Below are 15,568 nucleotides of genomic sequence, written 5' to 3' on the forward strand. Positions count from 1 at the left end.
CTCTATGAACACATTCTGTGTTCATGTTGCTCATTCTTATATCTTTAGTGCCTGGCATAGTATGCAATAAATATTTGACAAACTATGTATTTCAAAGAATCCTTCACTTTTTAGCAGTTCCACTTACAAGTCCTTCTTTCTACCCCCTTTCCTAACTGTAAATAAAATCCCCTAGCAATCACCAATACTAGCATTTTCAATTATAAAAAAACCATTAACAGTAATATTAGCATTGGTAATAATTCAGTGAATCCACTAATAGGAGGCTACTAGGAAAGCAGTACTAATAAAATACTAGGATATTATGACGTGGCCATAAAAAAATGTTTTTTAAACCAAGTAATGAACCTGAACAGATACTCGCGGCTCTTTCAGAGAGGGTGGAAAACTGTTTTGTATGTTAAATCTCTTGTATTTTTATGATGTTCAAAAGATTTAAAAGACACCAAACTGTTACACACCAGTAAGAAAACATGCTGAGTGAATTACTAAGACCACATAAATGCAATCTCTTCACTAAACAACGAATTTCTACAAAATCATGTATTTTCTCTAAAGTACTTAAGGCACTGTGACACATGAAAGAAAGAAACTTCAAGAGTGACCAAAAAACTGTGGGATAACTTCAAAAAGATAACTGCTTGGCAAAACATCAGATTTCAAATGAGGCTGCTAAAACTGACTATAACCGATCCTCATAAGGACATCCAGAAACCGTTTAAGACGTTATTTTAGAAGTTGCCTGTGTATATTTCTCTGTGAGCTCCCTAAATTCAATTTGCAATAAGGTAAAGTATATTATTACTACTAACACATTAATAACTAGTTCTATGAGCAGCTGGGGATAAAAACCAGTCATTTCCATAGGAGACCACTCAATATTTGGTTAAAAACATCTTGGAGATGGAATAAACACCTGAAATTAAATTTAAAAATAAAACATTTTTGCCTCTTGGTGATTGCTGAGGAGCAGTTAACATAGTTGTAAGCCTCAAAGTTATGTTACACAGTAGTTCTGCCATTTATAGTAAGGTCTTCATTGAGCAGTTTACCAGAATATTTCAACACAGAGGCAAAAATTTGATCAAGGGTAAAAACGAACAACACAAACGTGCCTTTGCAGCAGCATCTTCAGCTTCCCGTTTATGTTTGCTGATGTTGTGGTCCAGTTCCTTAATTTTAAGCTGAGATTCATTGTTTTGCTCCTTATGTTTTGCTACTTCTGCATATTTAGCTTTAACTATGCTGTCTTGGGCTGTTATCACTTCTTTTTGCTTGGTCACCTCTTCTTGAGCTTTATTTACTAACTCCTGAAACAGATAATTAGAAGACAACATACAGCAAGGTAAGATGGAGACATTTTTAGTTTACTGAAAGATCATCTAACAGACTTCTGGGCAAGATGGCAATGTGATTACAGACAGGTAGTCATCTAACCCTCTACATTTTATATCCCCATTAAAATGACTAATGAATTTACAGGTAAGTGAAAACTTGTATTACCACTAGAAAAAAAAAAAAGGATGGGATGTACTGTTCATGCTCAAAGCAACAATGTTTCTGCAAGATACAGTGTAATTGGGATCACCTTGGGGAGGAGGGCCTACTGGACTCTGACCTGTGAGGTCTCTCAAAAAAGTGGCATTTTGGGGAGTTTACAAGATAATCTGACAGACTCCCAAATGACATTTATTAGGAGGGGCAAAGAACAGGGGTGGAAGCAGGTAAGCTGGCATTTGTTCCTTTTCCTTCTATAGAAGTAAGCCATAGGGACTTTACCAGTGGCAGTAGAAAGTCAGTGTTTGGTCCTAGCAGAGGGATCAAAAGGGAGATATGGAAGAGGAAGAGAAACTTTTTTGAAGAAATGGATCTGTGGCACAAAGAAAAACTTCTTGCTTTGACTTTTACTATCCCCTACCTCCCAAGGTTGAAGTTATTCAACCTCCAAAGTGATAATTATAGCTGGGATTTAGTCTATCAACTCTCACCTCCTCCCCCTCAAACCTCTTTGCTAGATCTTAAAAGTCCTTCTGGTAAAGATATGGTCACAGACTCACACAAATGTCTGAAAACAAAAAAACCTAGCTCAACTCAGATTTAGGTAGAGGGAAAACAGATAAGTAGAACAGCCTGCTAAAAGACTCTGAGGAAGAATAGATCTCTGTAAGTGATGAAAAGCACCAGTAAAAATTTAGGAATTTTTTAGGCATGCTCATTAGAAAACAAGATCATTTTGAGCAGTGAACAATACTTGACATTATGGTTAGGTTATGAATGTGCCATAAATGCTTTAATTTCCTTATAATGTTTAATTTGTCTCACTTAAGGTCCTTTGCAGGAGGAAGATAAATCACAGCATTCAGCTAAAAACCCAAAACAAAAACCCATGACAAAATCGTGTTTATGAAGAAGATTCCCTCATGCCTAGAGGTTGAAGATTGCATCGCAGGTATGACTGTTTCAATCTTTACAATGGTAAGAAAAAAACAAGGAAATCTATCACTTAAGATTGAGCAAAAATAAAATTTTAGTTTTGTTTGAACCTAATTAGTTAGTAGGCAATTTCTCTTCTTAGCTCCCTGAGAGTGTCCTTAGTTACTCTTACCAGCAAATGGAAACAATTTAGAATGTAAAGCCTGAAAGAACAACCTTTACAAACTAAGTGATACACTTTATAGTTTTCCATAAAGAGAAATGGATGCCCTCTTTACAGAAATATGTACATGTTTTGATTTTATCTTTATTTAGATTAAGGAAGAAGTGGCTTATTTTACTTCCACATTTCTCTTTAGAAACATGACATCTAATTTTTTAAAATTCCACAACATGATGTCCATGAAAGATGGTAGAAAATATGGAATGAGATGAAAAATGAGATTAAAAGACAAGGCAGAAGGCAGAAAAGAAACTGTAGAAAATGTAATCAGCAACACAGAACAAAGCTGAAAAGCATTTCTATCCCTTATCTTCAAAAAGAGTAAAGAATTGTTATTCTGCTATTGGTTTGATAAATAATGTGTTAAAAAGAAAACAAAACTTGAATTCAACCACAAACAAAATGAAGAGGAAGGAACTACTTTCTAAAACACTGCATGCTACAACAATTAAAACAATCATCTCAAGGGAAAAACAACAGAAAATGTAAAAGCTGATGACAAAAGGCAAAAACACACTTTACTATAATGTAGGTAAAATGGATGGAACTCCCCTGTTAAAAGCTGTTATATTTTAGTTAGTTAACATAAAGATCAATGATATATTACTTACAAAAACAGTACCTATATAGCCACACAGCAGAAAACTTAAAAATGAAAGTTATATTGAAAAAACAAAAGTGGGTACACTTTGTACAGCATAGTGACAATATTTAATAACACTACTGTATATTTGAAAGTTGCTAAGAGTACATCTTGAAGTTCTCATCACAAGAAAAAAAATTCTGTAATTATGTATGGTTACTAGACTTATTGTGGTGATTGTTTCACAATGTATGTAAATATTGAATCATTACGTTGTACACAGGAAACTAATATAAATGTTATGCTAATTATATCTCAGTTTTAAAAAGTAGGAGTAGAAATAATATGAAATAAAACAATTTAAGAATATGAAATAAAACAATTTAAGTTCAGAATTAAAAAAAAGGGTTAAGAGGGTATCCAATATTCATGAGGGACCATTTCTAATATTTGTAGATAATAGAAATGTCTTCATAACATTTGAAAGCCCCTCAGTCCCAAATCCACCCTTTACTTCCCGCTTCTGAGATGGGGACATTTCTCCCTTGCCAGGTGCAACAGTATGAAGCCTCATCAGTAAAGGATGCTATAGGGTCACTGTAGAAGGAAGGGGTTTTACTTCTTGGTCCAATGTGCTTTTCTCAAAGGCAAGCTTGTCATGTGCAGGGGCTAGCAGCTTTCATGGCTTCCCCTGGCATCCCAGCATGTCCGCAGGCTGGGCACCTCCCCATGGCACCCTGGAAAGCTATTTCCCAGCAAGTGCCCCTGTGTAGCACTTTCCTATGCATGATTTCCGCTAGTACTCCACCGAACTCCACCACCAGTGGGCCACAGTTATCTTCTACAAGTAGATGTGGTTCTCAGCCCTGCAGGTAAAATGGGGCTCCTTTCCAGATTTGTTCCTTCCAAGGGTGCACTGCCTCAGCCTTATGGGTAACACTGTTCCCTGCATCTACTGTTCGTATAGTCTTTAGAGTTTTCTTTTATCTCTTAGCAATCAATGCTGCATCATTCCAAACTCCTGTTATAGTTAATAAGTTTTATTTAAACTTTGCCTGGTCAAATTACTGTGTAGTTTTTGTCTTCTGAATAGACCTGGACCAAAACAATTAGTAATATTATTTCAGGTCTCTTTCTGGATTGGTACTCATCATTTTAACTCATCATGACAGGAGTGAAGAGACTGAGACCTCTAAAGTCAAACATCTTCAAGCCACCATTTCAGAATTAGATTAACATTTGTAATTTCTCTAATATGGTTAGTAAATCTTACCTTATTTTTAGCCACCTCAGCTGCCATTATTGCAATCTGACCTTCATAGGATTTGATAGCTTCATTTACAGCTTCAAGCTGTTGTTCATTGGATGCATGCTCTCTCTTGAGCTCTTCTAGCTCCAGGGTGATAGCTTCAACTTCCTATAAGAAACACAGCATCTGGGCATTCAACAGGTTATTAACTACTGAAAAATAAATACATGCATGTCAACAAAATTAGTAAGATTCTCAAGCAAGTAAGACCCATAACTTAGTTACTCAACTACCAAAACATGTAAGCTACTTCTAAAGAAGAAAGGGGAAAGGAAATTTATTTTTCTATATTAAAAAAAAAAGACAAATGTACATACAATTTTTAAGGGTTCAAAGAACTTTGTATAAACTATATCCTTTATCCTTTTACTCCTATAGGGATAAATAATATACAGTTCTACATAGCAGATAAATTAACAGAGGTAAAGCCTTTTTAAAACAATTATTCAGTGACAAAAAAATTAGTTTCTTAATTTTCTTCTTTCCCATTATAGCCTTTAGTTCTTTAGAAAATACTGTGCAAGCTATGAAAGAATCATAAGGTGGGTTAAAAAAAACAAAAAAAAAAACTATGAACAAAAGTTAGACTTAAGTGAAACTGTACAGAATAGTGATTGAGCACAGCCTCTACAGACAGAAAAATGCAGGTCAAATTCCTGCCTTGGCACTATCCAAAAGATATAATCAGATATCACCAGTCTATGATTGAATAGCACTTTGTAAATATAACATGCCTGGTCTTACATCATTCCTTCACAGTGTATGTATGTTCACAAAGATGATCAAACAGAAATGTCAACAGTGAATCTCTGATACGACACAGCTCTGCGTACATGATATGAGCTTTGGTCCACTCCTGAATGAAACATTTACCAAAAGACAACTTTGCTCTTTCTCCAAAATTAGCAAGCCAATGCAACCCCTACTCAAAATTACGTAACACTTAATTCCAGGGTTTCAGAGTAAAGCATATTTTAATTTGACTCATAAGATGTGTAATGTGTCTCCTAAAGAAGTACATCTCACTTTTGGATTTTGTGATAAATACCGATGAATAAGGCCAAGGCCAACCAATGGTGCTCTACCACCTTCAGTTCAATTCTGATGTTCAAAGATTAGTTCCATTTCAAAACAAAGATATTACCTGTTGTTTTTCTTTCATTTTCTTGGTAGAAGCATCTGCTTTAGTTTTGGCACAATCTAGTTTTTTCTGTGCATCCTTCAGTTCTCTCTCTCTTTCAGCTTCTGCGTTTTTCATTTTATTCTCCAATACTTCATATTTTTCTTCTGCTTTTTTTTGAATTTCTTTGGTGTTTTTTAAGGTCTCCTCACTTTCCTCTGCATCATAAAGCAGGTAAATATGCCTATGTGAGGTCTTCCAACAACTATTAACAGGTATAGATATTAATGGCTTACAAATTCAACTTTTAATAGAAGAAAAGGTATGGAAAGTTGGAGCCAAGAGTTTAAAAAAAAATCAACTGTTCTAACCTTATTCTAGAAATGGTATATTGAAACACAGATCATGCCTAAGAGCTATACTTGAATTATCTAATGATCTGTAAAGAAATTATTTCCAATCACATGAAATTGAGTAACATAAACTTTACCTACAACTTAACTTGTAAAAAGATCACAGACCATCTTTTTTGGGCTTCCCTGGTGGCACAGTGGTTGGGAATCTGCCTGCTAATGCAGGGGACACGGGTTCGAGCCCTGGTCTGGGAGGATCCCACATGCCGCAGAGCAACTGGGCCTGTGAGCCACAACTACTGATCCTGTGCGTCTGGAGCCTGTGCTCCGCAACAAGAGAGGCCTGCGCACCGTGATGAAGAGCGGCCCCCGCTTGCCACAAGAAGAGAAAGCCCTTGCACAGAAACGAAGACCCAACACAGCAAAAATAAATAAAATAAATTAATAAACTCCTACCCCCAACATCTTAAAAAAAAATATATATATCACAGACCATCTTTTTATATGACTGTATGCTTCCTAACATCAGAACTGAATGTGTAACTATGGTATTTTCTTTTTATTTTAGTTATAAGAAAGCTTACAATTTACTTCATAAGCAAGCTTACTTAGTATACCTTGCTCTTTTATTTTTATTCAAGGAATCTTTTATTAAAGTAGAGAAGCACTGTGAGAACATGTCTAGGATGAAGCATAGGAAACATATTACCTCTAAATTTATAAATTTAAAAATAAAAAAGTAAGATAGAATGAGCATGTGATGGTCACAACTGACATACACTGTTAAGCGTTAGGACCCAGGTACAAATATAACCTTAAAAGCCATGATTAGACAATTTCCTATACTACTTTTCATTGTAGAAATGTCATTCCAAGAAATCAAAAGAGAAATAAAAAAATACTTTGTCACAAATGAAAATGGAAATACAACATACCAAAACTTACATCATATGTAGCAAAATCAGTTCTAGCTATGAGTGAAGTTCATAGCAAAGTTCATAGCAATAAATGCCTACCTCAAGAAACAAGAAAAATCTCAAACAGCTTTACACCAAAAATCTGTTGTGTTTCTATACACTAAATAATCCCGTTTACAACTGCATCAAAAAGAAGAACAAACAAAGCCCAAAGTTAGTAGAAGGAAGAAAATAACAAAGATCAGTGTGGAAATAAATGAAATTGAGACTAAGAAGAAATAGGAAAAAAATTAATGAAACTAAGAGCTGGTTCTTCAAAACTGCCAAACTTTTAGCTAGACCTAAGGAAAAAAAGAGACTCAAAGTCAGAAATAAAAGATGAGATGTTACAACTGATACCACAGAAATATAAAGAATCATAAAAGGTTACTATGAACAATTTTACACCAACAAACCAGACAACCTAGAAAAAATAAATTACTAGAAAAGACAACCTATCAAGATTGAATCATGATGAAACAAAATCTGAAAAGAGATTATTAGGAGATTTAGTAAGTAATCAAAAACCTCCCAACAAACAAAAGTCCAGGACTAGACGGCTTTACTGGTGAATTCTAACAAACATTCAAAGAAGAATTAATACCAATCCTTCCTTCTCAAATTCTTCCAAAAAGCAGACAAGGAAGAAATTGTTCCAAACTCATTTTGTGAGGCCAGCATCATCCTGATATCAAAACCAGACAAGGGGGCTTCCCTGGTGGCGCAGTGGTTGAGAGTCCGCCTGCCGATGCAGGGGACATGGGTTCGTGCCCCGGTCCGGGAGGATCCCACATGCCGCGGAGCGGCTGGGCCCGTGAGCCATGGCCGCTGAGCCTGTGCGTCCGGAGCCTGTGCTCCGCAATGGGACAGGCTGCAACAGTGAGAGGCCCACATACCACAAAAAAAAACAGACAAGGATGCCATAAGAAAAGAAGATTACAGGCTATTATTCCTGATGAACACAAATGCAAAAATTCTCAACAAACTTAGCAAACTGAATTCAACAATACATTAAAAGGATCATACACCATGACCAAGTAGGATTTGTTCCAGGGATACAAGTATGGTTCAACATTTGCAAATCAGCCAATGTGATACATAATATTAACAAATGAAGGATAAAGTCATGGTCATCTGAATAGCAGAAAAAGCATCTGAGAAAATTCAACATCTATTTATGATAAAAACTCACAATAAAGTGAGTACAGAGAGAACATACCTTAACATGATAAAGGCTATACATGACAAGCTCACAGCTAACATCACACTCAATGGTAAAAAGCTGAAGGCTTTTCCTCTAAGATCAGGAAGAAGATAAGGATCCTTGCCTACTCTCCACTTTCATTTGACATAGTGTTGGAAGTCCTATAGCAATTGGGAAAGAAAAAAAATGCATCTAAACTGGAAAGGAAGAAGTAAAACTGTCACTATTTGCAGATGACATATTATAAATAGAAAACCCTAAAGACTCCATCAAAAAACTATTAGAAATAATAAGCAAATTCAGCAAAGTTGTAGAATACAAAATCAATATATAAAAAATCTGTTGTGTCTATACAATCCCATTTACAATTGCATCAAAAAGAAAATACCTAAAAATAAATTTAACTAAGGAGGTGAAGGACATGTACACTGAAAACTAGGAAACACTGATGAAAGAAATTGAAGAAGACAGAAATAAATGGAAAGATATTCTGTGCTCACAGATTAGAAGAATATTGTTAAAATGTCCATACTACCCAAAGCAATCTACAGATTCAAGTCAATTCCTGTCAAAATTTCAATGGCATTTTCCACAGAAACAGAATAAACAATCCTAAAATTTGTATGGAACCACAAAAGACCCTAAACAGCCAAAGCAATCTTGAAAAAGAACAACAAAGCTGGAGGAATCATACTCCCTGTTTTCAAACTTTATTACAAAGCTAGAGTAATCAAAACAGTATAGTATTGATATTAAAAACAGACAGATCAATGGAACTACTGAATAGAGAACCCAAAAATAAACCAACACATACATGGTCGATTAATTTATGACAGAGGAGTCAAGAATATACAATGAGGAAAAGACAGTCTCTTTTATAAATGGTGGAAGGAAACTGGACTTGCAAAAAGAATGAAACTGGACCACTAAGACCATACATAAAAATTAACTCAAAATGGATTAAAGACTTGAACATAAGACCTGAAACCATGAAACTCCTAGAAGAAAACACAGGTGGTGAGCTCCCTGACATAGGTTTTGATGATTTTTTTGGATTTGACACCAAAAGCAAAAATGAACAAGTGGGACTACATATCAAACTAAAAAGCCTCTGCACAGAAAAGGAAACCAGCAACAAAATTAAAAGGCAAACTACTGAATAGGAGAAAATATTTGTAAATTATATATCTGATAAGGGGTTAATATCTAAAATATATTAACTCATACAACTCAATAGAAAAAAACAACCAAATCCAAAAATAGGCAGAGGACCTGAATACACATTTTCCACAGAAGACATACAGACAGCCAACAGGTACATGAAAAGATGTTCAACACTAATCACCAGGGAAATGCTAATCAAAACCACAGTGAGATATCACTTTGGCCATTAGAATGGCTATTATCAAAAAGACAAGAAGGGCTTCCCTGGTGGCGCAGTGATTGAGAGTCCGCCTGCCGACGCAGGGGACACGGGTTCATGCCCCGGTCCGGGAAGATCCCACATGCCACAGAGCGGCTTGGCCCGTGAGCCATGGCCGCTGAGCCTGCGCGTCCGGAGCCTGTGCTCCGCAACAGGAGAGGCCACAACAGTGAGAGGCCCACGTACCGCAAAAAAAAAAAGGGCAAATTAATAGAAAATTATTAAAATTGAAAAATATTTTTTAAAATTAAAATATTTAAAGTAATTAATGCAGATAAATATATAATAAACACAAAAGCTGCTAAATACCTAAAGTAAGGTTATCAGTAGAAACAGATTAGCACAGGATGTTTTTGTCTTACCAATGATTCTTTTAAGAGCATCTAAGTCTTCTTGTTGCTTGTGATACGAGCTTTGCTGAAGCTTGGTTTGTAATAAATCTGCCTCCTCAGTTTTCATCTCCCACTGCTGTTTTAGTTGGCGATACCTTAAGAAAGAGAAGTTTATAATAAATGACAACAGTTTTTCTGATGTTAGAGACATGTTTTTAAATAACAGGCTCTTACCCCAAACAAACTCATACAACATAATATAAGATGCCACTGGTTACAAGACTCGTTTTGATAACTTCCGCATTTCTGAGGCATCAATTAAATTCAAGTTTGACTTGGTTACTGAAGGTAAACAACCCTAAATGACCAAGACCAATAGTAACTATCCAGAGAAATATTCTTAATTTTAGAAAATACTAATAATCTTTGAATAAATAGGTTTCCTTAAAAATAACTCCTCCCACTGATCCTTATCAAAACGAAAAACCCCATAACAGCTCCCCATCACAAAAATAGAATACATAACAATTATATAAAATTTCAAAAATTTTGTTATCTATTTAATCCCTAGTTTCAAATGTTAAAAAAAAATAATGTTCCCTACATTTTGTAAGGAGACTGGTAGTTTAAATGGCACAGTACTGAACTTCAACATTTGCAAAGCACTTTTTTTGCAAACTCTATAATTCTCCCCCAGTTCTGGATGCTTCAAGTTATTTCTTTGGAAGGTATTTCGCTAATTCAGCTGCAGTGAAATTTTAAATTACAGTAAATTCAAAGGTTGCTTGTCACTAGAAATTCATGAGGTTTGAGGAAAAAGTAAGGAAGCAACTTATAAAACATAAATACTCCCTTGAGTATTCTTGTCTGAGACTGCTTGACAGCATAATTTTAACTTGAGTCATTTTCCAACTCATTTAAAAATGTAAAGTGTAGAAATGTGCAAAAAGATATAAGCTATTTTCCTGATATGATCTATGAAAGAATGGCTTTAGTTGACCCTTCCACCCTCATTTTTCAAAATCTATTTCTCTTCCTTAACCTCTGGGCCACAATTAGTCTACAAGACATCTCTGCAGAGTAATGATCCAGTATTGCTCAACAAAGTTAACAGTTCCAAGCCAAATGTGACCACAAGCTCATTGCCTTGACAGAGCTTCCATATATCAGAGAAATCTTTTTGTATCTTTCTCACAGAAAAAGTTCATTCACTTTATGGTTAATGTATGTTAATGAAGGTAAAAGGCAGGCTTTACATGTATATAATGTTTGAAAGTGGGCATTTTGATACAATTTACATCTTCGAATGGCCACTTTGACTAACTGTAGCGATCTTTTCCATATAATACTGTGTCCCAAAGAAGTCCTGGTACCATTCTAAGTTTTGATGATTTCAGAAGATGAATGCCGAAAGTTTACCAAAAAAAAAAAAAAAAAAAAAAAAAAAAAAAATCGCTTCAAGTTTTTTAAATTTTATTTATTTATTTTTGGCTACGTTGGGTCTTAATTGCTGCACATGGGTTTTCTCTAGTTGAGACGAGCGGGGGCTACTCTTCACTGCAGTGCATGGGCTTCTCATTGCGGTGGCTTCTCTTGTTACAGAGCATGGGCTCTAGGTGCGTAGGCTTCAGTAGTTGTGGCTCCGGGGCTCTAAAGCACAGGCTCAGTAGTTGTGGCGCACTGGCTTAGTTGCTCTGCGGCATGCGGGAATCTTCCCAGACCAGGGCTCGAACGAGGAAAGTCTCTCATTTCAAGGTTTTTCTCTCTCTCTCTCTCTCTTTTAAAGCTTTATTCAGTATTGTGAATTCTAAATAAAATGTTTGATTTTCTTTTTTTTTTTTTTTTTTTTGCGGTACGCGGGCCTCTCACTGTTGTGGCTTCTCCCGTTGCGGAGCACAGGCTCCGGACATGCAGGCTCAGAGGCCATGGCTCATGGGCCCAGCCGCCCTGCGGCATGTGGGATCTTCCCGGACCGGGGCACGAACCCGCGTCCCCTGCATCGGCAGGCGGACTCTCAACCACTGCACCACCAGGGAGGCCCTGATTTAATTTTATCTCAGTTCCCATCTGCCATCTTCAGAGTGACTAGAAAAAAATTACAATTAAGCTCTCAAATACTGTACTTAGTAAGTTTGTGGCATTTATACTGCTGAAGCTTTTACAGCAAGTAAGGACTGTTCTCCTGGATAACCACACAGCGAGTTCACTCACATCATTCCGGTATTTATTCAACAGTCTTCTCAGTAAGGCTTTCCCTGCCCACCCCATATAAAATTTCAACACCTCTTTCTTTGCCCTGGATCGTTCATATCTCCTTTACTATTTTACTTTTTTCTTCTTAGAACTTAGCATTATCTAACATACATTTTACCAGTTTACCTTTTTATATTGTCTGTTGCCCAGCTACACGTATCAAAACAAGATGAAGAGATTTATCTGTTTGACTCCCTGCTATATTCCCAGCTCCTCGAAGAGTACTTGGCATGAGGCATACAACAGTAAATAACGTTAAGTGACAAAAAAAGGTTACATTAAATAGCATGGTACCAATTTTGAAAAAAAAAAAATGGCATACACATATTGTGTCATACACAAAGTATGTATAATACACAAGCAGAAGTAATGGTGAAAAGTACGCATACATACCTATATCCACACCCACACAGAAAATACACTGTAAGTAAACACTTTAATTCTAGCAGTGACTTCTGACATGAACTTGTTTAACTTCTCCATGGGAAACTTAGCGATCTTCAACATCTACAGGACAGCCATAATGCTGCAAAACTTAGTGCAGACACCCGATCAACGCTATAATACTACATAATTTCAAATCAAGGACTCAAGTATCCTCTGGCATCAACCTCTAGAGTATCTATGGATTTCCTTACTAATCCCAGCAGAATGTTAACAGAGTGTATCTCAGCAGAAAAGGCGGAATATTTGGCTGATTTTTCTTTCCCCAATTTCTTAAAACAAAGACACTATTTATATAAAAAAAACTCACAACTTATTCAATAACACCAAGGTTATTACTTAAAAAGTCAGAAGTATTTCTTTTTTGTTTTGTTTTGGTTTTGTTTTTGTGGTACGCAGGCCTCTCACTGTCGTGGCCTCTCCCGTTGCGGAGCACAGGCTCCAGACGCACAGGCTCAGCAGCCATGGCTCATGGGCCCAGCCGCTCCGCGGCATGTGGGATCTTCCCAGACCGGGGCACGAACCCGTGTCCCCTGCATCGGCAGACAGACTCTCAACCACTGCGCCACCAGGGAAGCCCAGAAGTATTTCTTTAAATAAAGTTTTCTTTCATCTTCTACCATGCAAATCTTTGACCAAGAAAATTTTTAAATACAGCTTAATCCAACCAAAGTCTTACTTTTCAGCAGTGTTTTTAAGACCTGCTAATTCCTCTTCTAGAGCCTGTAGCTCATTCTCCTTGATTCTCAGCTCATCTTGAACATCTTTGAGTTCTTGAAACTTGGTTAAAATAGAAGCTGCCTGGGATCGAGCACCTGACAGAGGCAAATTGAAACAGGCCTTTGACACCAAGTTACCACGTATTTAGTAAGCAATAAAAACTTTTCTGAGAGAATTATACTTGAAATAATTCAACAGTCAATCTTTAGTAAGTTTATGAAGCTACAGAATTCACTTCATCATTTGAACCTTAGGGCATACATACTTGATAACAAATACTTCTAAGTAGATGTGGTGGATTATTTATTCAAAATAATCATTGCCCTTGCCTACTGGGCCCATCCCTCCCAGGTTCATTTCCCTCTCTACTGTCATCAGGCTTAGCCATGTGCTTTGCTCTAGCCAACCAGTGGGAAATGTACCTCTTCTGAAAGGAAGCTTTAAGAGGCAGCACATAATTTACCATGTTTTCCCCTTCTCTTCCCATGAGAAAAGTATGTTCACAAAAGGGACTTACTTCTCGGTCAGCCTGGGTCCCATAATGAGAATAACATGGAGCAGAGACAAGTGACCCACAGTTAATGTAGCATAATTATGGAATAAACTTGTAAGCTACTGAGATTTGGGAGCTGTTTATTACCACATCATAAGGTGGTCTAAACTCGATGTAGCAGCGTAAACTGGTTTCACCTTACGTGCACTATAACTGTCTGGCAGTAACAGGCTGAGGTGTTAGGTTGGCAAGAAAACTCTAGGTTTGATGGGAGGATGCAAAGGTCAATTAGCAATGCTATCGTGAGCACTTTGTTTATATGATATGGGGTTACATATTTGCCATCTCTTAGGAATTTTAAGAACCTCCAATTCAATTAAATCTAAAATGTTTCTTCTATTTTAGATATTTAAAAATATTTGGTCTCTATCTTCCAATTGCAGATGCTAGTCATCTTGTACACTGGGGAACTTGATACTATATCATGGAATTCATTATATTGGCTGTTTTCTTGGCCTAAAAAGTAATTAAGACACTTGATATCTCAAGAGGCATCCAAGTCTCTTTGGTTTGCTTAAAAGCACAAACTCTGTAATCAGACCACCTGAGTTCAAAGTCTGAGCTCTGCCACTTACCAGCAAGTTACTTAATCACTCTATACCTTAGTTTCTACAACTGTATAATGGAGATGATAGTAATGTCTACCTTATGGTTGCTATAAGGATTAAATAAGCTAATCATTTAAAGTCCTTAGAATAGGGCTTTACAGAATGATAGAAATGTTCTATATTTGCACTGTCCAATTACTCACTAACCACTTGTGCTTACTGAGCCCTTGAAATACGACTAGTGCAATTAAGGAAATTATTTTAATTTTATTTAATTTTAATTATCTTATTTTGGTGTAAAGAGCCACATGTGGCTAGTAGCTACTGTATTGGACAGTACAGTCTTACAACACTGCCCAGTACACAATAAGTACTATTTAGTGTTTGTTATTTATTACATGGTCACTTGACACGGATCTGGAAACTCAGTGTTGCAAATATTAGAACAAGAAATATATGGTCGTTATCTCAGAATTCCTTACTTAAGGCATTCAGGCAGATTTAATTTTTTGTTTTACTTTTGACAGGAGCAGTAACATATACACAAATTAGAAGTTAACATGTTTCCTAAAGGAGAAGTGGGTTAGTTAAGCTACAAATGTACTGACTAAAAAGACTTCATATCCTAGTGACAAGAATATCTTAATAAGACAAAAAGCAAGAGAAAATAAATGGGAACAGACTTAAGATGAATAAGAAAAGCTATAGGACTGATTACTAGCCTATGAGTTCCTTCAGGACAATGACAGTGTATAATTTCTCAATTAATATTAAGCACCTGTCACAAAGTAGGTATTCAAAAGAAAACTCAATCCTTTGATTGGGAATAAAACACTGGATTAACTCATTCCAAGCCCAATATTTCCTGTTTAAGAAAAAAAGCCCCCATCCTATCTACCACGCAGAATTGTAAGGACAAAATGATATAAAACCTACCTCCACTCAACGTCCCGTGAGGATCAAATACATCACCTCCTAGAGTTACGGTTCTAGTCATTATCCTTTTATCGAAAGCTACCTTTTTTGCATTATCCATATTGTCACAAACAAATGTTGTTCCAAAGACAAATTCCATTGCTTTCTGAAGTTCTGGTTTGTATTCAACCAGGGAAAG

At 36.3% G+C, this 15,568-nt stretch overlaps 1 protein-coding gene across 1 annotated transcript in view; it reads right to left on the reverse strand.

The window, feature by feature from the left end:
• The window catches only part of SMC2 (structural maintenance of chromosomes 2), a 70,873-nt gene that overhangs the window by 32,502 nt on the left and 22,803 nt on the right, over nt 1-15,568 (reverse strand). The window contains 6 exon segments of the mRNA XM_007447293.1: nt 1,116-1,310; nt 4,513-4,656; nt 5,693-5,886; nt 9,967-10,091; nt 13,313-13,448; nt 15,391-15,568. The exon segment at nt 15,391-15,568 is cut by the window's right edge and continues 3 nt beyond it. Of these exon segments, the coding sequence (XP_007447355.1) occupies nt 1,116-1,310; nt 4,513-4,656; nt 5,693-5,886; nt 9,967-10,091; nt 13,313-13,448; nt 15,391-15,568 (972 nt within the window).

This window comes from Lipotes vexillifer, unplaced genomic scaffold, assembly GCF_000442215.2.
Source record: "Lipotes vexillifer unplaced genomic scaffold, Lipotes_vexillifer_v1.1 scaffold1035, whole genome shotgun sequence".
NCBI lineage: Eukaryota > Metazoa > Chordata > Mammalia > Artiodactyla > Lipotidae > Lipotes > Lipotes vexillifer.